The sequence below is a fragment of the Phoenix dactylifera genome, chromosome 2 (genome assembly GCF_009389715.1).
Source record: "Phoenix dactylifera cultivar Barhee BC4 chromosome 2, palm_55x_up_171113_PBpolish2nd_filt_p, whole genome shotgun sequence".
NCBI lineage: Eukaryota > Viridiplantae > Streptophyta > Magnoliopsida > Arecales > Arecaceae > Phoenix > Phoenix dactylifera.
In genome coordinates this window covers 7,266,319-7,288,470 of record NC_052393.1, presented here as the reverse complement: position 1 = coordinate 7,288,470, position 22,152 = coordinate 7,266,319, and the positions used below count along the sequence as shown (strand labels likewise).

The 22,152-nt window shown below is 39.0% G+C and overlaps 2 protein-coding genes and 1 non-coding gene across 3 annotated transcripts; 1 reads left to right on the top strand and 2 right to left on the bottom strand.

Annotated features, from left to right (window-relative positions):
- Nucleotides 1-4,962: 4,962 nt before the first annotated feature.
- Nucleotides 4,963-10,781, bottom strand: LOC103710757 (ATP synthase subunit delta', mitochondrial-like). The gene is made up of 2 exons (XM_008796636.4): nucleotides 10,397-10,781; nucleotides 4,963-5,590 (listed from the first exon to the last, which is right to left on the bottom strand). The coding sequence occupies exons 1-2, from the start codon at nucleotides 10,667-10,669 to the stop codon at nucleotides 5,246-5,248; spliced, it is 618 nt and encodes a 205-aa protein (XP_008794858.2). The 5' UTR covers nucleotides 10,670-10,781; the 3' UTR covers nucleotides 4,963-5,245.
- Nucleotides 10,782-11,313: 532 nt separating this feature from the next.
- On the top strand, nucleotides 11,314-19,653 carry LOC103710756 (probable dolichyl pyrophosphate Glc1Man9GlcNAc2 alpha-1,3-glucosyltransferase). The gene is made up of 4 exons (XM_008796635.4): nucleotides 11,314-12,044; nucleotides 13,438-13,644; nucleotides 13,739-13,976; nucleotides 18,028-19,653. The coding sequence occupies exons 1-4, from the start codon at nucleotides 11,343-11,345 to the stop codon at nucleotides 18,393-18,395; spliced, it is 1,515 nt and encodes a 504-aa protein (XP_008794857.2). The 5' UTR covers nucleotides 11,314-11,342; the 3' UTR covers nucleotides 18,396-19,653.
- A 1,807-nt stretch (nucleotides 19,654-21,460) lies between these two features.
- Nucleotides 21,461-21,532, bottom strand: TRNAM-CAU. The gene has a single exon. It is a non-coding gene; the product is annotated as a tRNA-Met (tRNA).
- Between the last annotated feature and the right edge of the window lie 620 nt (nucleotides 21,533-22,152).

Below are 22,152 nucleotides of genomic sequence, written 5' to 3'. Positions count from 1 at the left end.
ACTGTGTACTTGGACGATCCGCAGTTGAAATGCTGGAGGAGGAGATAAAATTATCCAACATATTAAGCGGGATGTTTCAGATGCTGCGATACATGGCTGTATAGTGGAAACCAAAGGAAAACGATATGCTGCTTCATTCGATAGCGGCAAACTTCTTCCACCAGGAAAAACTTGGACAAATGCCATCACCTGCCAGTCTACTTTTTCAGGGTTTCTGCAACATTGCTGCGAGCTTCTCAGGCACATATTCCATGAAAAGTTGCGGTTTGGATGGTGTCCAAGATAATGGTTTTGTAAATCCTCTGAGTCACAATTGAGCTATTTGACCAAGAGATGAAAAATTCAGCATAGATATTAGAGAGAGCGGCTAGATCAGTATGGACGGTTGTACAAACCATAGGCAAAGAATAGGATGAGAGAGCAGACAAACTGTCTGATTCTTCTTTGTGCACCATTTTATCCTCAGAATTCGGATCCTTAGATTTGTCTACAAAATTAACATCGGAGTGGTTGAACAGTTGATGCTTCAACTCCATGCAAGATTTCAGATCATCTTCACTTCATGATCTATTCAACTTATCCATAACATTGTTCACTACTGCGTATCTCTCAGCACACCTGTGAGACCCAGCCTTACTGGGCTGGTCTGTTGGCCCGGCCCAACATTCGAATGCGGCCCAAAGGCCCGTCCGAACCAGGGCAGAGCCCTGGTTGAGCATGATAGAGGAGGACGCGTCCTCATCTTCCTCGGATTCTACCAAAGACTAGGAAACCCTAGTCTCCACTCTATATAAGCTCCTCTGCATCCTCCCCCACCAGAAAGCCAGCTCCAATTAGAGTTTAGTCGCCAAATTCCTCTTTGGTTCTTCCACGATCATCGACTGTGTCGCGCCGCCACCGCTGTCTTTCGTCTCCAAAAAACTAGATAAAAATCTGACAATCTTTGAATAATCCTTCTCTCCCTCTTTCGTGACCTTTGGAAGTTCAATTTTGGTCGGTGACCACCGAAATTTGGCTGAGAAGGAGCAAAGCCCCCGTTTCCCATGTTTTTGTGAAAACCGGCCTTCTTCTATGTTTTCCGGCGAGTTTCGCCGCACGTTCTTGTCTCCGAGGCCTTCCTCCGTTCCTTCACAATGGTCTGTGGTCATGGCCGAAGATCCGACCGCCGGATTTGTTGTTTCCTATCTTGAGGAATCAAAATCCCTATTTTGACTATTTTTTTGCGCTTTCAGGTGTCAAGCGCCACTGGACGCAGAGTGCCTATTGGCTGAGCCTTGCTGCCTCCTGCCATCGTCGGGGCTGGCCACCACGACTGCCCCTGGATCTGATTGAAGAGGAGAGACGGACTCTCCCCCATTTTGGGGAAGAAGAAGAGAGTCTCTCTCTTCTTTCTCTCTCCTCTCTTCACTCTCTTTCTCTTTCCTTTCTTCTTTATTTTTCTCTCCACTAGACTTTCTCTCTCCTCTCTCTTCTCTTTTCTTTGTTTCTCTTTTTTATTTTTCTGTCTACTTTCTCTAGAGATGATGACCCAGTAAGATACTTCTCTTCGGGATTCTAAGTTAACCTTGGTGAAAGACCTTAATCTATATTCGACGGGCGGCATGCTAACCCCCATTTTGGCCCTTCTCAGACACTATTAGATTTGGCCACTTCTGATCTCTATTGAACCATCCGTACTTTAGTTCGAATATAATCAGATGAGTTTTGTCATGATTAGACTAAATGGGTTGTCGGACACTCTCGCTTAGTCAGCCCTATAAGGATATTGGAATTAGGGTTTCTATTTTATTGGAATGAATATGATAAATTCTGATAATTTTTAAATAGAAGGAGTTTTGAAACTGATTGGACCAATACTTTGGATTCGTTCTCAAGGTAAGTAATGTTTCACTTTTTTTAAATTTATCAGGAATCATTAAATTATTATATTCATGAATTTTGAGTCGTAATATTCACGATGCATAAATTTGATCGATAGTATATTATTACGGAATATATTATTTTGAAATATTATGACAATATGTGATCATATTATAGATATGATTGATTGATTTTGACACTACATGATTTTAGAACTAAAATATGAAATCTAAAACTATTTGAATTTCGACGTGGCTATATTGAGGATACGTCATTTAGGATACATCCCCATACTTCACAAGGCACGCCATGAAATTGGGGACTTTAATATCCATGATAATGTCTACCAGAGCAGCCCTAACTTGAATGACTGCACCATTGTCCCCCATAATTCAAACTATAACCGCATTTAAGATCCCACTAAATCAGGTTACCAAACCCAAGAAACTATATTGGGATTTTAATATTCAACCCAGAAGCCAATTATACCCTTCTGAAACCTCTCTCTGAGCACACTACCTTTCTTTCAACACCATGCTCCACCTCCTTCCAAATCTCTTTGTTCAGTTATATTTATTTCTTTTGAAAGTTGATATTGCCATCGATGTAGCTTCAAGTGGAAAACAATGATACTGTTAATTTAATCTCAGCCATGTACTTATTCTAGTATAAGTCCATGTCTCCATCACAGCCATCAACATGTACATCAATGCAGATTATGCTATTCTGCGAAGAAAGAACTCAATTTTTTCTCAGCCATCCAAGTGTCTGTTCACAAGGATGGCTATGTTGATGTTGGACTGTACATCTTCCTTGGTGTTAGAGCAAGTTCATTTGGAAAGACAGCAGCAGGCAGCAGCTTAATGAGGAAAAGGTTGAGAAAGAGATATAATCAGAAGGGTTACTCGTATTGACTTTAAAAATTAGAAGTCCAGCCAGATACTTGGTTTAGTGCTAAAAGACTTTAGTTGCAAATTTAAGTAGAATGTTTTAAACATGAGAATAAAAGATGAGGTGCAATTACCCTGCAGGTGGTTTGCTGTCATCAATACTTAAATAAAATATGAAGGCTGCGATGGTTGAAGGCATGTAAACTGGAAGAAACCAAGCAACAGCTGAACCAAAGGAGGGACTACTAAATATATTAGTCGCATTGACAAGCTGATTTAGTCACATCACTACAATCAAAAGGAGGATATTGGCGCTTATTCTTCGCTTTTTAATAATCGGTTTTATATGGAGTTGGCATCATATCAACTATAATCTGCTCTTTTCTAGTTTTATCCAGGTCTGTTATTAAAAATAAAAAGACTCAATATTCTTCCTTTGCTCTGGAAGAGGAGGAAAAGGTGCTTTTTTTTTTGTCTTACGTATTTCTTTTCTTCTTTCCGAGGATAGTCAACGAGCCAAGTCTGGTTAGGTTCAGGTCTAGCCAAATTCAGATCAGGCTAAAACAACCTGCAATCAATACCCAGTCAAGCTTGGAAAGAATGTACCCATACCGAAACCATTTATTTTATATGGACCCGTAGACAACCTCCAAATTGAATCAGAACTTCACTTGTCAGTCATATACTTCAAGATACGTAAACAAGATAAAGCTACGAAGAGGGGATCTAAGGCTGGGCATGCAAATGAAGTGAAAGAGACGAGAGGAAATTTAAATAGAGAAGGAAAGGTGGCAAACTTAAACATATTGTTTCATTGTTTTAAAAGGTGCACCTAGGAGCAAGGCACAGGGCAAGACCCCTTAATTGGGCATTGGAAAGGCACTAAAGGCACGCACCTTTTCTGAAACGCAGGCGCACCCTAACATGCACCTTGCCAAATCCTAGAAGATGTAAGCATCTAGATTAACATCCGGCCATTGATTCACACCTGCTCATGTGTTAAAAGGGAAGGAACCTCGCTTCTTTCAAGGCTTCAATTGGGGGTTGGCATGCGCCTTTTCTGAATCGCAGACACATGTGAAGGCACGCCTCCACAAATCCCCGAAGATGTGCTCATCTTAGATTAACATCCAGCTGTTGTTCTACAAGAGGATATTTGTGATGATTTTTTTTTTTTATTTGGTACAACAACTGCTCACACAGCTCTAGCATGAGTAGAACCAACAAAGTCGTGAGAAATGAGGTGGCATAGAGATGGAGGGGTAGCTATATAATATGTCTAAAGGATCTCTCACGAATATTGAAGGCGATCCAGTTTGCGGCTCTGTTCGTCTTGCGATACACATGAATAGTCTGCAAGGAGCTGCAATCTGCATTTCAGTAGTAAGTCTCGGCTGCAGCTGCACCCATGTTTCTCTACGTTCTACTTCTTACTAGGAATTATTTTAATTATGTATAAAACTAAATTCTAATTCTTCTTTTATTTTTACTTGCATTAATAAATTGATAATTCACTGTTAAGTGTGCTTAGAATCATGTATTAGTTATTATTTATATGTATATTAGTATTTTTGCACCTCATGTCGTCAAGATGAGCATCCTACAATTGTGCCATGTACCTAGGCTCTATTGTATGATTCGGATTCATGGACAACCCCTTTTTGCAACAAGGAGACGGGACCACTTAGACGCCAAAAGTGAAGCAGGGCTGCTCTAAACCCCCAACTAGAGGTCTAGAGCTAGAAATCCACGTTTATGAACTTCTCTACTTATTATTTTATTCTTTTTTGATAACAAGAAATAAACTAAAATGATAGATGGATCCATGCCTTCTATTTCTTTTTAAAAATTTGTAGTCTCACAAAATACAGGAAGGATAAGCATTTTGTCCCACCAAGAATGCCTGGGTTGCTCTGATTCAAAGGGTTTTTTCATTATCCAATCCACCACATCCAGATTATTGTTTTAAACCTTTGACTTGCTCCACCAACAAATAGGGGTAGCTCGGATTTTCATCTGGTATTTATGTTGTGGGGGGAGGGGATTTCTCATCAAGATGTTCAAGATGTGGTGTTTCATAGATATGGTGCTACATTTTGATTAAATTTCAGATAAACAAAATGTCCATCCAAAATTGACATTCAATTTCAGTTTTTTCTTGACCAAATCAACTTCGAGAGAGTTTTAAGCACATTAGTGGGATATCAGGATGTCGTAGAGAAAAAGCAATCAGACTTCCCGCTAATTCAGCTATTCTCAAGTTTACTGAAGTCTCCACCAAGCCATGGCATTGCATGACAATTTCACAACTCAACGAGAAGGGAATCTGTCATTACAAAATTCATCAAGGTCCAAGGAAGACAATAAGGTGCCAGCAATATTGAAGTATACCTTCAATTGAAACAAAGATTTATTAAATTATACTCGCCCCCCTCTCTCCAACCTCTTGACTCTTGAGCAAGGGGATTCCTCCTGATGGCTACATCATCCATCCCTCAACCTGAGAGTGCAGCATTGAGTGCACTATGAACATCGACCCCAATCTGTGCTTCGGCCTTTTCCAAGTCTGTTGTAGCTGAGCTAAGCTTCTGCGTAAAGTCAGCAAGTCCCTTTTGGACCAGGCTTGGATCAATACGATCAACAGGAACAGCCTCAACAGCTACTATATCTGCAATGGAGTTTGCATGGATGAATGCAAATCCACTGCTGACAACATACTTGGTCACTTCATTCCCATCATGCACAGAAAGCACCCCTGGTTTGAGCTCTGCAATGGTGGCAACATGACCAGGCAAAACACCCATTTGCCCTGTTGTTGCGGGTACAATGACCATGTCAACCTGAGAGAATAGAAGAAATGGTCAAATAGGTGTCTTTTCAGTATTATTCCATCTCTAGACACAGAAAAACCAGAGAAGACTGAAAATAGTTGAGTGATATAACAGCATGCAGCTGCTCTTAAAAAACAGAACTATATATGGTTTATTGGTAAATAGGGTCATCCCTTCATTCATACATACTACACAAAGCATATGGTAATTACCAATAAGGTTAATCAAAATAAACAAAATTATAAAACAAATGAATAAATATGTTATAAAATTAAGCCGAACAAATTACAAAGACATCGTCAAAATGTGAAAGCAATCAAGCAAGAAAAAAAAAAAAAAAAAACAAATCTGTGGCATTACTCATCTACTTTATATTTTGCAGCAGCTCTGAATGCAATGTTCGACTTTCTTGAGGACAAATGCAGCACAAGTGCAGCTGCTATACACAAAAGCCCTGGCTACTTGGGATTTGGTCTCACACCCGTCTAGGTAATCTTAAGCCGTGATTGCTCCTTGTCCATCTACCTGTTCCTCTGTCACAAGAGTTTCCTTTGATGAATTGTGTTTGACCAAATTATCTCAATCTACATTCTTAAATCTTATTTTTAACTAAAGCAACATTCAAGTCCTTAGAAAACCTTTAAGCTCCTAGAGTTTGTAATCTTCATCTCATCCCTCAAGGCTGTACCACATGTGGATCTTAACATCTATATTCATCCTTTATCTAAGCCTGGTGCTGGTTTAACTGCTGCCTTTTTAGTTCCTCTTGCAGTTTCTTATCATATATCGAAACTTTCCAAATTATCCAACCTATTTTAACATTAGTGAAAATAATAGTATATCTCCTCTTTCTTTTGCATAATAACTTAAAGTTAGTGAGAGTAATGTAGATATCTTCCCATTCATTTACGGTTTGTGCCACTTTTCATAGTTACCTTACTGTTACAATTGCATGCCATCATATTCTTAGAGATAGCCCATAAAAATATTCTCAGGGTTCAATTAATTTTACTCCTTTGCTGTCTCAAGTTCTCCACTATTGCTCCTACTTAGGGTCAACTTATTCTTTAATTCGATAAACCAACATTACATCATCTGGAAATGATGTAAATCAATGGATTTTGTCTTTGTTACATATTGTCCCTTTTTTTATTTTCGATGTAAGTCTTGGTTATGTATTGGCACCAGTTGCACTAGTACTTTAATGTTCAACAGGTGCAAGCATGGGGCCAACCCTAGGTGCATTCTGACAGTGAATTTGAAGCTTAACACTCCACAAGTTTGCTCATTAGTTTTTTCACCTTCATACAAATTAGTGACTTGTATTATTGTCACAACCCAAGAGCTCACCCAAAAAGGCTAGTCGGAAGGTATTTTTTTAGGTTCCCTAGTTCTGTATAAGTACCCAAGATCTTCTCGGCATATAACCGATGTGGGACTAAACACACGCCCACATGATTTTCACATACTCCCCCTATTCAAGCCCTGACGTCTTTATCATGCTAAGGGTTCAAATCCATTCAGCCTCTATGATCGGCCCATAGTCAGCCTCCATGAACCCGCCCTACAGTATCCCTAGTCCACATAGGCTATGGGCCGAGTTTGCTCTGATACCATTTGTAATAACCCAGGATCTCACCCAAAAAGGCTAGCTGAAAGGTATTATTTGGATTCTTTAATTTTGTATAAGTATCCAAGATCTACCCAACGAATAACCGATGTGGGACTAAGTACACGCTCGCACGGGTCCTCACATACTCCCTCCGTTTAAGCTCTAACGTCTTCGTTAGGCCAAAAGTTCAAATTCATTCAAATCTAATCACAAACATCACGATCGATCCGTGGCCAGCCCGAATGGATTCATGCTACAATATTCCATAGTCCACATAGGTTATGAACTGGGTCTTCTCTGATACTATTTGTAACAACCTCGGACCTCACCCAAAAAGGCTAGCTGGAAGGTTTTTTTTGGGTCCCTTAATCCTATATAAGTATCCTAGATCCCTCAGTGAGTAACCTATGTGGGACTAAACACACACTCATACGGATCCTCATAATTATGGACTTTGAGAAAAGAGGCCGTAGTCATGAAAGGTAATCAATGAAGGAATTAGTGGATTGTAGACATGATTATGACTAGATTGCAAGTGGCTCAGAAATTGTGTAGGACAGCCAAGGGAAATCAATGAGAATTTCAGATAGGGCTGAAACCTTGGAAGGTGCTGGAAAGTTGTATTCTGATCCGAGTTTTAATCTACACTGAACAACGAAAGTTAGATTTTCAGTGCAAGTTGATAGCAGACGCTGAGATGAATCTAGAGACACTGAAACTAGGGTCAAATAGGGAACGAGAGGGTTTGAAGGTTCTTAGGAATAAATTTAATGGGATACAGTCAATTCAGAAATCAGATCTGATTTCTTTTGTCATAGATTACAAAATCAGAATTTTGACAATTGTTTTATAGCATATTTATGCGATGGATATTAAGGTTTCACAGGAAAACTAAACAAGGAATGATAGAAATGAATTGAGATTTGATGCTAGGTAGAGAAACAAAAGGAAAACAGAATCTAACATCGAAAAAAAAGTCAAGAACAAAAGAAGAAGCACACAAAACACAAAAAAATTAAGAACAAAAGAAGAAGCACAGAAACACAAGAAAGATTCAGCAGATAAAGAAAGGATCGAAAAAAAGGATCTGGACTCACTCTAGGGACTCACGCCTAGGGATGGTCTCGCACCACATCCAAGCATCATGCAGGGTAGCAACTTCAGCAGCTATTATTTTGTGCAGAATTCTTTTTCATTCAATCATCCAAGCGGGTTACATAAAACACCAAAAGCTAATTTATAAGAAAGGGAAACCCTAACAATCTTTTATAATCCCAAAACTACTCCCATAAGGTATGGTTACTGTAACATGAAGGGACATAAACAGTACAAAGCTACAATAACTCCATCCTTTATACTATATAATGAAGTTTGAGATCTTTTACTCTTAGCATTTGATTCTAAATAAACTACTAAACATGGTACGTCGTACTGGTCAGTATTAGAGCATAGCAGATGGAATGTACCATACCATACCAGTACCAAACTGGTATCGGGTACAAGGGGCATATCAAGTGTCAGTACGCCGAGTCGACCTTTGTACCAAATGTAACGACACTGTGCCAAGAGGTTACCAGTACAGGGTTCGATACCGAGACGATGAACCCTGCTACTAAAACATAAGAATAAACAGAAATAAAAGAAAAATAAAGAAAACTGACTCAGAAGGAGATCAGTCTTATTGCCCTCCAAAGCATCTTCGCATGTCTTGGATCTCGATCATTATATGCCCTTATGATAATGTTCTTGATGAAGGTTTCACTGAAGAACTTGAACCTCATGAAATTCTAGATTGGATCACAAATCTAGAAGATTATTTTGATTGTTATGATATGCTTGACTAGATGTGAGTATGCTTCACTAAGACAAAATTAAAAAGCCAAGCTTACACATGGTGGAGAGGCATAAAAGATTATTCTCAAGGCCGAGCTCTTATTGTTAATTAGGAAGAGATGCAGCTACTTAAGGAGATCCAAGACAAGTCAAGTGCATCAAAGGGCAATAAGACTTAGGATTTCCCTATATTTAATTTTCTAGCAATTAAAATTCTGTATCTTCCTTTTCTTTCTGGTTATTTTTATGCTTTAGTAGTTTATTTGGAATCAAAGGCTGAGATTAAAAGATTAAAACTTTATTAGATAGTCTAAGAGGTGGAGTTGCTATGGTAGTACTCTTCACAACACTCTTCATACTACAGTAATCATCAGTAACCATGGCTTATAGGAGACAATTTTGGGTTGCAAAAGATTATCATGGTTTTCTTTTCTTATAAATCTGACTTTGGAGTTTTATGTAGAAAACTTGGATGTTTTGATTGAATGAAAAAGAGTTCGGCAGAAATGAATGACTGTTAAAGTTGCTAACTTGTGCGATGCTTGGTTCTGGTGTGAGATCAGCCACTCAGTGCAATTCCTAGGTCCCCAGAGTGAGTCCAGTTCTATTTCTATCCTTTCTTTATCTGCTCAGCCTTTCTTGTGTTATCTGTGTTTCTTCTTTAGTTCTTCAATCTTTCTACGTTAGATTTTGTTTTCATTTTGTTTCTCTACCGAGCATCAAATATCAATTCATTTCTATCAATCCTTAACTAGTTTTCCTATTAAGACTTAATCTTTGTTGCACAGATATGCAATAAACAATTGTCGAAATTCTGATTTTTAATCTATGAAAAAAAACCAGATCTGATTTCTGAATGGACATCAACTGATCATGTCAATATTATATCAACCAACATCTAAAAAATATGCTAGTTTCTCGGGGAGGGGGGCAATGTCTTTTATTAACTTTATTGATGAGTGCCAACAGCAAGGCCTACTGGTGTCTTGATCAAGATGAAAACCATGCGCACAATCATAATTGTGCTCATCAGTTGTTTTACCGTTTCAGCTGCGAGCGTCAGTGTGTGGGAAAGTAGAATCGATCCAAACCTCGCAGCAAATTTTCCATTGAGACATAATCCACAGTGACATTCTAATTTCCAATCAGAATCAAATGAAAGTTCGGATTAGATCAGTTATGTTCTCAGTTCCGATTCAGTCTATTCTTGGACACAAGCACTGATGAATATGCAGTTTAAGTCACCCAAAACTTTTACCCGATCATAAATATCCCTAAATCAGTTACTTATTCGAAACATAACAACGATCGGCGACAAAATAAACACGAAAAATTTAACGAATTCAAGAGGCAGAGATTTGGTAGATCACCTCTTTGTTGGAGATCTCGGATTGGTAGGGAAGGACGAAGTTAACGGTGAGCTTGGAGGGGATGGAGGAGGGGGTGGGTGGGCGAGGCCTCATGAAGGAGAGCGGCGTCTTCGGGGGTTCCAGGTTGGGCGCCACCTTCTTCCACGCTTCCACGAACGCCGAGTCCTCCACAGACGCCGCCGGGACGTCGGTCGAGAAGGCCCGGCCGATCAGTCGGCCGCCGCGGCCGCCGTCCAGGGCTCGGATCAGGAGACGCGGGGCTTGACGGTACATCCTGGACTGCTCGTTGAGCCTCTCTCGGCTTCGGCTCGGTGGGTGGAAACAGAAAGAACGGGGGCGAAATCGAATCGAACGAGGGGTTTTCCGACACCCGAGAAGTAGGTCAAGCAAGTGATGGGCTGATAGCATATTTAGAGCCCACGATAGCAGGCTGGAGCCCAATAATATTTTTTGGGAAAGAAAATTGCTTTAAGAGTTTTATGAAAAACAAATGCACCTTTTGTTGGAAAAAAAAAAAAAAAACAATTTCACTCTTGGAAATCTCCACTTTTGGAAAGTATGAACCAACGGGAGGGAAGATTTTGGCAAAAGCAAAGCTAGATACTAATGCATAGATATTGGAATAACATGCAAGCAAACCCTAACCTTTTTCTTTTTTTTTTTCTGATACGAGTAATGAGCTATAATGGGGGAAGCTCATCTCCAAAAATCGTTAAATCCCAGAATCCAAGCTAAGCCTTCTTCTTATCATTGTCATTGCCTTCTAATTGCCCAAATTTGTGTAATGGATCATCCTTTGGATCCGATCCCAATCCTCGTTCCCAAGTTTAATAGATGTGGGCCGGGCCTCCCATTCCACAACAAACGTAGCCCATTTTAAGTTTTCCTTTTCTTTTTATTATTCAAAGAGGAAAAAACCAGTCGTGCACCCACCGGCGCTGCGAGGATGGAGGAGGCGGCCTGGTTCTGGGGCGTGGCGACGTGCGTCAAACTCCTCCTGGTCCCGACGTACCACAGCACCGACTTCGAGGTGCACCGCCACTGGCTCGCGCTCACCTCCTCCCTTCCCCTCGCCCGCTGGTACTCGGACGCCTCCAGCCCCTGGACCCTCGACTACCCCCCGCTCTTCGCCTACTTCGAGCTCCTCCTCTCCTTCCCCGCATCCCTCCTCGACCCCACCATCGTCGACCTCGTCGCCGGCCGGAACTACGCGGCCCCCTCCGCCCTCCTCTTCCAGCGCCTCTCCGTCGCCGCCGCAGACCTCGTCCTCCTCCTCGGCGCCCACCGCCTCGCCCGCCGCCTCCCTCCCTTCCGCCGCCGCCTCGCCTTCGCTCTCCTCCTCTGGTCCCCGGCGCTCCTCATCGTCGACCACATCCACTTCCAGTACAACGGCTTCCTCCTCGGGATCCTCCTCCTCTCCCTTTCTTTTCTCGGCGAAGGGCGGGATCTAGCCGGGGGGATAGCTTTCGCGGTCCTGATCTGCCTCAAGCACCTCTTCTCGGTGGGCGCGCCGGTGTACTTCGTGTACCTCCTCCGGCATTACTGCAGGGGCGGATTCGGGAAGGCCTTGGGGAGGTTTCTGGCCATGGGGTCGGCCGTCGGGGCTGTCTTCGCCGTGGCGTTCGGCCCATTCTTGTACCATGGACAAGTAAGCAAACCTACCGTCTTCGTTTTCCCCTAATTTCCTTTCTGCTATCAATTCTTGAATTCGTTGTTGACGTTGTGCTTGTTTAGTTAAACTTTCTAGGGGTTAAATCTCAGTTCATTAAAACAACAATGTTTCATTTGGTGATATAAGGAGAAGACGATGCAATCCCACAAGGACTGGCACTAAGGACTGACCTGGAGATTTAAGCGACTAGTTGCATAAGAAGGATGGACGAAACAAGTCAATTATAGCTTGGTTAGGATAAGGCCCTGGTAGTATCAGCTGTGAATAATTTGAATATGTCACGACTAACGACACCATAATAGCTATTGCATTTCGGCATTTCAATTTCTGTGATAGTCACTAAGATTATGATGATAAGGGATGCAAAGTAGTTTACCTTGAATTAAAAGGGAGCATATGGGACGGACACAGAACATGGAATTAAAACATGTTGGACACGCTATCTATCCGCTTATTTGTGCTAATTGCTAAACACAGATCAAACATGTTGATCGTACTATGCCCCTCCACCTCTCTCTCTGTTCTCGCCTGTATAAATCATGTTATTCTCACAAATATCTCTTGTGCCTGTCTATTTAGTTTCTATGCTGGAGATGTAATATTGGTTCGTTCATAAGTTCATTTTATGGGTTGTTTGATGATTTCAAATCAGCAGGTCATGGCTAGATTTACTTAGAAGAGACCAAGATCTTATACCTTGCATGCTTGCTTGATGATCTGGCTTTCTTCTATTGTGGCACCGGTAGACCATGATTAATGTATTTTTTCCTGTCAAGGACATGTGAAGTTCATATATACTGTGCAGGCCACCAAATTCATATGGGAAAGATACAGAGCCGTTACCCATTGGACAAGAAAGGAAGGTATTGGCATGCTAATCTAGATGAAGGGATTGATAACATGAATTTAACCAAAGTACATATTGTTTATTCAGGAATAACTCGTGGGCTTCAAGATTGATGTTCTCATACAATTTTCCGCCATGCTTCCTGTTTTCATATGGGAAAGATACAGAACCCTTACCCATTGGACAAGAAAGGAAGGTCTTGACATGCTAATCTAGATGAAGGGGTTGATGACATGAATTTAACCAAAGTACATATTGTTTATTCTGGAATAACTTGTGGGCTTCAAGATTGATGCTCTCATACTATTTTCCGCCATGCTTCCTGTTTTCATATTTAAAATGGCTTTTAATGGCTTTTAATGGTGATCCGGTTCTTCCACACATGACCTAATCCTTTTCTATATTTATACGCTTCTGATATAGGCATCAATTCCATATGATAAACTAACGCTTCTCAAATTTTGCGAGTCATTGGTGTCATGTAGATCATATCTTAGTCTCAGTTTTATGTTGCTTTTGCAGATGCTACAGGTCCTCCATCGTTTATTTCCTTTTGGCAGGGGCATGTGTCATGCATACTGGGCTCCCAATTTTTGGGTATTTTATATAGTTCTTGACAAGATACTTGCATTTGTGCTTGCAAAGCTGGGATTTGTTATTCAGGCACCCAAAGCTTCTTTTACTGGTGGGCTAGTTGGGGATTCCTCACCCTTTGCTGTGCTTCCTCAGGTATGCCTGCTTTGATCCTGCTCAGTTGCTTTCACCAGTGGGTGTTTTTTTTTTTTCTGAAATGTAATAATCTGATATCTTCCTGAAATGTTAGGTCACTCCTGCAATAACCTTCTTGTTGGTTATACTTGCTATGAGTCCTTGTCTCATTAAGGCATTCTTGAAGCCTGAACCTAAACACATAATTAGATGGGTGGCGTATGCCTATACCTGTGGTTTTATGTTTGGTTGGCATGTTCATGAGAAGGCATCACTTCATTTTACAATCCCTCTTGCTATAGTTGCAACAGAGAGCTTCGATGATGCAAGACATTATTTCTTACTGTCAATAGGTATGTTTCTTGAATATTCTCTGCTGTTGTTCGCTTACCTCAACACTTGATATAATCTTACCATGTTTTTATTTATAAATATCTACATTATCTAGATAAAAGTACTTTTTGAAGCTCGTAAAATTCTATCTGGCTCATTTAATCTGGTTATCTTAAATTGTAATTGCATATTTTTTTCTGAGAAATTGATACCTTGTGTCGTTTGGTTGGCTTCACTGTCTAATAATAATAACTTTCTTGTAGCCTAAAAATACTGAATGCTATAATCAAGGTTTGCTGTCTCAGTACCGGACAAAACCGGTACGGTACGCCCCGTACCACCTGGTTTGGGCCGGTACGGCATACTTTGGCTATAATTTATTAGGGTTATATGTCGTTAGTTTGTGAACTTACTTTTCTAGTCCTAGAATGGATGCCAATGGACTAAGTTAATCTAGGATATTGTGGGACCTTCTTTGCACATCAACATGATTAATCAGTTATGCTGACAATCATCCTTTAGTCAACTGCAAATTCATTCATGACTAGGAGATTTGGCAAGGATCAAACTTTGTTGTAAAGCAGCTATGATTGAGAGTTCACTTGATGCTAAATCTAACACTCATTGTTGTTTCTTCATTCATGTCCATTATAATGACTAAGGATTTAAGTTTGACATGTATGTGGCATGCTGGCTAGTGACTAGCACAGCATATGCCATCAATGTCATGCCAAAAAAAAAAAACGTAAATCTCCTTACAATTAGAATACATGTAGAAAAGACTTGAGAGGTGCCGGGCCAACCTAGTGTTGGGTGCCGATACTGGCTTGGTATTATATGAGCCAGCTATCTTGGGTTAGAACTTAAAACCATGTTATAATTTCGATAGATCTTTTAAGAACACATTTCATCCTTGTCGGCTTCATTACTTTTCATGCTGTTTCTGTCATTGGCTTTCTCTTAGTTAACAAGGATCGCATGTGAATTCTTTTTCCCATTGTTGGAGCTAATCATTTTTTGTCAGGAAACAATGTTTGCTAGACTAGACATTCTTATCAGGAAGCCATATTTTTGCCTCATGATTATTACCATTCTCATAAACTTTTCTCTACAACCCACTCCTTTAACATTATGATGCAGTTCATCAGTTCAATTTGATGACAGCTGGTGCAGTTATGCATGCCAGCTTTATTCTTAGGAAGGTATACTTTTTTCTCTAGTCATTTTTAAGTTCATTCTTAAGATTTCATTGAAAACGCTAGTTAATCAGATTACCTTGGTTCATCCTTAGGTTGGTTAGTATTACATATGCTCCTACGGTCTTGTTTATTCTTTCAAAGACATCTCTACTTCAAGTACCCAAATGAAGGATGCTATCCACATTTTCTTCTAATATTGATTCTAATTCGAGCTTACAGAATCATTCAATGAGCTTACAGTTCATCAGTTCAATTTGATGACAGCTGGTGCAGTTATGCATGCCAGCTTTATTCTTAGGAAGGTATACTTTTTTCTCTAGTCATTTTTAAGTTCATTCTTAAGATTTCATTGAAAAGGCTAGTTAATCAGATTACCTTGGTTCATCCTTAGGTTGGTTAGTATTACATATGCTCCTACGGTCTTGTTTATTCTTTCAAAGACATCTCTACTTCAAGTACCCAAATGAAGGATGCTATCCACATTTTCTTCTAATATTGATTCTAATTCGAGCTTACAGAATCATTCAATGACTTTTGAAGATAAACTTTCCTATCTTTGTATATTTTTGCTACCATGACTTTATAATCTCATCATGATGTACTTTATATCTCTAATTCTATGTACTCTATAGCTCCAATTCTCCCTTTGTGTCATTGGCTTATTTATGCTTTTCCTTCTCACCATGTTTTAATCTTTGCTATCATTAATATATTATAATTTGAATGCTTCACCTTGAAGCTTCTGCCTTGTCAGCCTTTTTGTTCCCCAGAGTCCAACATTGTCTTCTTTGCCGTTCTTTGAAGGGAAACCCTCTTTACCTTGGTTCCTCTTTTAAGCCTTAGATTATATCCGAGTTTCTTGTTGTGTTTGGTGCTTACTTTTCAACTCTTCAAGCACCTCTCCGGCTCTTGCAATTCTTTGAAGACAAATTGCCATATGCTATGGTAATACAACATCATATTTGTTGTAACTTTCAGGTCCTCACATATCTCTTTCAATCGCTGATCTATAAAGATTCTTGCATTGTCTCCTTTTGAACTCCACCATGTTATTTTGGTGTATTTTATGTTTTAGTTCTTCGTTACTAGCATATATATTTGACATTCCTAACCATGGTCTGCCATACCAGTCCGTACCGGCCGGTATGGGCCGGTCCGTACCGGTCCGGTCTGGGGCCAGCACCGGATCAGCGTGGAATCCGGTACCGATAGTTTATTGTTCGAGAACCGGTACGGGACCGGTTCGGACCGGTACGGGACCGGTTCGGACCGGTACGGAACCGGTATGGACCGGTACGAGACCAGTTCGTACTGATTCGAGCCGCCACCTGTGGGCCGACCGGTACCAGTACGGCGGATCTTGTTCCTAACTACTTGCCTATATTATAGTGCTAGATGTTCTCCTAGGTATCTCCTTACAAATATATATGATTGTTGATCTATCTTTGTGTGCATGCGTGCGTGCAAGAAAGATAATCTGACATTTTTTGTATGCACTTGCTAAATGCAATAATATGTTCATTTAGCCAAATTTCTACTACTATGACTAGATTATAAGAAGCTCAAGAACTGCTGCCAATGCTTTCTTATCTCTTAACCTTTGTTCCTCTCATATTGTTGAGCACCTCTCCATATGTAACCACTTGGCTCACTGCCTACGAATATGCTTTTTCATTATGGGTCCAGCTTCTCGAAGAATATTACTCTACATTCTGTCCTCTACTCCTTGTCTTTTCTTCAAGTTAAATAACCACTAGTTCCTGAACACCAATATTTTCTGGATTTCTGTATGTTGACACATGAACACTTCTACATGATATTGATATGGCATAACATTCCTTGGTACCATGAAAATTTAAAGGATCATCCTGCATCCACTTGAGGCATTGGCCCTTAGTTTTGTAGAGTTCTATCCAATGGCACTTTAGATTATGGCTTGTTAAAACTTAGTTATTGCAAATGTTGAAAAATATTTTTCCAAAAGTGCCTATCCACTCGTAGAAGTGTGATGCATTTTTCTTCTCTCTTTAATTAAATATGGTGTCAACTGGGAGTTCTTTTAGTAAGAGATATGATGGACTACTCATTAAGACACCATTCTTATGCGCTTATGCAAAATGTTTGTACTGTACAAAAATGTCCTTTTGTTGGATTTTATAGGTTTGAATTGTTATATCCATCCGGACACTTTGAGATTTTGAAGTGTTAATCGAGATACTTTGAAACTTGGCAGCAGTTCAGTATCTATGTGGCACTGTCAAAAAATTAAATCATTTCTTCCTTTGATACCAACTCAAGCACCCTTAATCTATATCATGGTATATCTGATCTGCTAATCTTTTATCCAGTTAAACTTGTCTCTCTGAGTATCACCCTTTCCTATTTACAAACTTTGTAGCCATTATCAGTGTCTTAAGATTTTCCACTTTTGACATTTGTTACTTGCAAGCATGAAATCAAATTTAGAATGAGGATTCATAAAGCAAAGCCCAAATGGATGGTTAGGACATGGCTTGATAAATTTGGTAATAGAAATAAATTTAAGGTCAGTGATTGATCGCCAGTGGCAAAAATTTCTGATGTGGAAATCTAAAAGAAATTTAGGAAAGTTTTCAAAGACTAAAAACTCAGAAGAATTGTGCAAATAGGAAGAATTGTTTATGGTAAAACCAGTCTTAACAATGTCCTGACCTGACATCTGTTGGGGCTTCGTTGTCTGTTCGAGGCAGTCAGAACCTTGTAGCACTGAATCCCCTAATCTTTCAGAAGGTTCTTTAATCTGCTGTAGAAAGATTCCATTATCAACATTTGTCCAGTTCTTCAGCATATTTTGGGAGACTAACACATGTTTACACTTTATCTTTTGCTGCAGTGTCCTGCTATTCCCTGTTCCCTCTACTGTTTGAGCCCCGGGAATATCCAGTAAAAGTATTGCTGCTAGCCATACACTCGATCCTCATGTGGTTAGGCATCTGCCTGTTCAGATTAAGCAGGACTCCTCACCAAAGTAAAATGAATGATTCGAGGGGCTCCAGCGAACAGAATCAATTAATTGGATGGACTGGGGCATGTTATCTTCTGGGCTTGTTTGGTGTCGAGTTATGGGGTCAGTTATTACACCCCTATTTTTTCGGCAACAGGCTTCCATTTTTGCCTCTTATGCTGGTATCAGTATATTGTGCAATGGGCATGATGTATTCATGGGCATGGCAGCTCAGACAGATAGTAAGATGCAGCTGATAGAATTTTTCCTGACAAAGGATTCAGGATTCTAATGGATTCCAATTGTCAAGAAATTTTGTGTTAGTAAATGTTATTTTTTGATCGATTATTGGAACATGACATCAACTAAATTATGCTTCCTACACTTTCAATATTCAGATGCTACAGTCCTCAGGAATGATGCCGTAGTCCTGGTCAAGCAATAATGCCTGTGTTCTTCCATGCTATAGCCATAAAAGGCGAGTTCCCTTCAGATACAAGTTGAAAGATTCATTTTGCTGCCACGATTGCTGAGAACGTCTCACACCTGGTGGTGCCTTTTATCATCATCAGTCTTCACTCTCAGTCTTCTTTGCAATCTTAGAGCCCTTTTTTTATATTCACTGTGCATTTACTTTGAAGATTTTTACCAAGATACAACAGAATGGTGGGGCAATGTGCGGACTGATTAGCCATCCTTTCGGTTTCTTTATCTGTTAATGGGAGCGTTTTCCCCCTTTCTACTCTTTTTCTAGCTTTTTCCTCCCATGTTAGTAGAAGCTTTGGAAGCACTATTTTGGATGGAGTTTTAATGGAAAGCATTGCTACCAGAGAGCAACAAGATGATATGTTTTTGCCACGTATGCTTCTACTCAAGGATCTCTACTCTAAGGATCTCCTAGCTCAATAGTGTTCCCATGTTTACACTGCTGAAGAGGGTGACTTCTGCAAAAGAGCGTCATCTTTTTGAAGGTAGTGCTGAAATCACTTCTGAATACAGCAGTGAATGTCATCTCTACCAAGAGGACAGAGAGAAAACCCCAAATGCCGTCAATCCGTTGAACATGGTGAATTATTAGGGTCAGCTGGTTGCAAAGTGGGTTCTACAGGCTCCTACTGTGGTACAGCTTTTCCCAATGTGTTCATGGCCAGTTAAAATGTTATATGACTTTGGTTCAACTTACTGCATCGTATATTTTTTGAAGAGCAAAATGGAACTGTTCATGTATTACCAAAAGAGAAAAAAAGAACACTGATCCTGATGGTTTGTATTATTTCTGTGTGGACTGTTTTTCTGATGGATCTAATCGAGCCAGCTTTTGTCACTCCCAAATACTCAGCTGTAGATAAATGGAAAGTTCTTAGTCCGTTCTGATTTAGACTAGAGATTTGCTGACCATCTTGGTCTAATAGTCAGTGTCTTTTTTCCCTCTTTCAGTAAAGTTAGATGCTCTGATTGTACATCAAAGATGTCTGATGATTGACAAGGAAAACTAATAAAGCTGACCTTAATATACTTGCGTCCAGGCTTCATGGCTGGTGGGCCGTCTCGCAGTGTCTGATTAAAGCTGTTTCCAAACTGTTCTCTTTGGGTCCGCGGTGCGTTGAAACTATCAAGTGCTGACCTATTATTTCCTTTTTTTTGTTTGACGGTGTTTCCTTCATGTCTAAACTCATTTGTGGGACAAACTTTTAGAAGATTTATTGTCCAAATTGCCATAATAGGCCACTAAAAGTACAAGGGTGAGACTTAACCCAACTGCATAAATTCATTTGTTACGTACATCTAACTCTCTTCAGCTCTTACAAGTAGTACAAGCCTTATGCATAGCATCAACTTATTTTTTTTTTAATAGCAGCGCTACAATGCACGCTATAAATAGAATTTAATATGCTAATAAATTGCATATCTGTAAAAGTAAATTGTAAATCTATGTAAAAATAAATGACTAGTAAAAAGTAAAATTAAACATTTATTTAATTTCTCTAAAATAGAGGTGTTATGAGTCATCAATGCATATACTTCAACTATCATATATTTACATGATAATGAAGTGGTATGAAGTGGTGCAAATTCTATATATTTCTTGTGTTATTTTATAGAAAGTGGCATAGTCAAATTGTTCCATATTTAATAAGCTATTGTCTTACATACTTATAAACCTATCCATCTACTAAAACTTTTGCACTAAACTTCAAAAATGCAGAACATAATAACAACTTCAAATAAATTTAAAAATCAAAAAAATGCAAGATATTTTATTTTTCATGATGCTCTTTAACCATTCATTTGCTAAGAAGTTAGTTACAAAGAAAAAACTTATTATCTTCTTATATCCTCGATAATTTTTTTTATTAAGAATGAAAGGTTCGTTGATGCCAAAGGACCTTTAAATATGAGAGAGAATGTGTTAACAAAAAATTCCATTATCTCTTTTCACATGATCTCTCTGTATTTTCTAAAAATGCTTAATTTTTCAATAAATATTAGAAAATCAAGTTTACTAAAGGCCCTTGTATCTTAGGAGTGAATTTTTTTTATCAAATATTTTCTTTATTTTCTTCTCCTCCTTGGAAAAAAATACTTAAAAAAAAGAAAAAAAAGAATTTTTATTGAGAAATTATAAGTGGTAAATTGATATCTAATTAAAGGGTTTTGCATCTTTCTTAGTCAAAATCTCTCTCTTTTTGTTTTTCTTTTTCATCAATGGTTTGTTTAAAAAGAAAAAGAGTAAATAATGGGAAATCAAGTTTCCCAGAAACCCCTGTTGTATGCTAAAGATGTAAAATAATGTTTCATCAAGTATTTTAAAGAAAATAGATTTACTATTAAGTAATCATAGGCCATAAAATGATATTTGATAAAACTTCATGTATTTTTAATCAGTAAATCTCTTTATTTTCTTATCAAAGAATACTATTATTTTAAAGTAGAAAATAAAAGGTGTATGAGACCAACAAACTCACTTTATTTTATTGTTCAACAATACTTTTCACCAAAAAAGTATAAAAAGTAATAAGAAACCAATCAGTTTCATAAAAAATAAATTCATCAAGTATTTTGTTTATTTCCCATTATTTTTTATTAAAGAAAAGAAAATAGGTTTACTATTAAAAAATCATAGGTCTTAAGATAATATTTGATAAAAGTTCATGTTTTTGAAAATCAATCTCTTTATTGTGGTGTCAAAGACTAATGAAGCCAGCAATCCTGCTTTATTTTATTGTTCAATAATAATTTTTACCCAAGAAAAAAGTATAAAATTAATAAAAAGGCAGTCAATTTCAAGGAAAAAAGTTAGCGTTGGGGAAGCCTTTACTCGTATCAGAGCCAGGTTTCGATCCTGGGACCTGTGGGTTATGGGCCCACCACGCTTCCGCTGCGCCACTCTGATTCGTTGCTTAAACGTAGAAATTTATCTTTGTTAAAGGATTACTTTAGAGATGCAATTTCCACTTCATCACCTATTTCTGTACTTTTAGGTTGGATTAGTTTGATCGATGGGCAATGGTTGACACAACTAATCCGTTGACGGACCACGACCACACAACATATTGTAAATGGACTCTTCCTACTTAATCCTAATTCTTTTGTTTTTGTTTTATTGTTCTTCTTCACAAATACTATAAAGTAGTGATAGGTTTTTTTTTTTTTTTCCAATTCACAAAATAGCAACAAGAACGGCTTCCAATATGCCTCCATTTTCTACGAGCGAATCAGCAATAATAGTTAAAACTCAGGGTAATTCAAGACCTCGGAGCTTCCAAAGTTTGCGTTACTTACTGCCTACAAAGTTGGAGCTACATCAGTTACGATAACTCTTAGAGGACTCGCATTGGTGTTGTTCAATGAATCTGTGGCAAGTGACGAATGAGTCTCAGACTGGGTCCCAGGGATTCTGGTGCTTAAGACGGTATGGATGACGCTATCCAATTCCAACTTTGTCACTGCATCTGGTGGGAGCGACACCCACAGGCCAACAACCCTATGCTTGTCTACAAATAATGAAAGCAT

Bases quoted from the DNA above. Each gene is read 5' to 3' on its own strand.
- LOC103710757 (XM_008796636.4), bottom strand. From the start codon at position 10,669: ATGTACCGTCAAGCCCCGCGTCTCCTGATCCGAGCCCTGGACGGCGGC. The intron at 5,591-10,396 runs GTGATCTACCAA...CTATTCTCTCAG, and splicing joins CCGAGATCTCCAACAAAGAG to GTTGACATGGTCATTGTACC.
- LOC103710756 (XM_008796635.4), top strand. From the start codon at position 11,343: ATGGAGGAGGCGGCCTGGTTCTGGGGCGTGGCGACGTGCGTCAAACTC. The intron at 12,045-13,437 runs GTAAGCAAACCT...TTGCTTTTGCAG, and splicing joins CATTCTTGTACCATGGACAA to ATGCTACAGGTCCTCCATCG. The intron at 13,977-18,027 runs GTATGTTTCTTG...CTTTTGCTGCAG, and splicing joins TTATTTCTTACTGTCAATAG to TGTCCTGCTATTCCCTGTTC.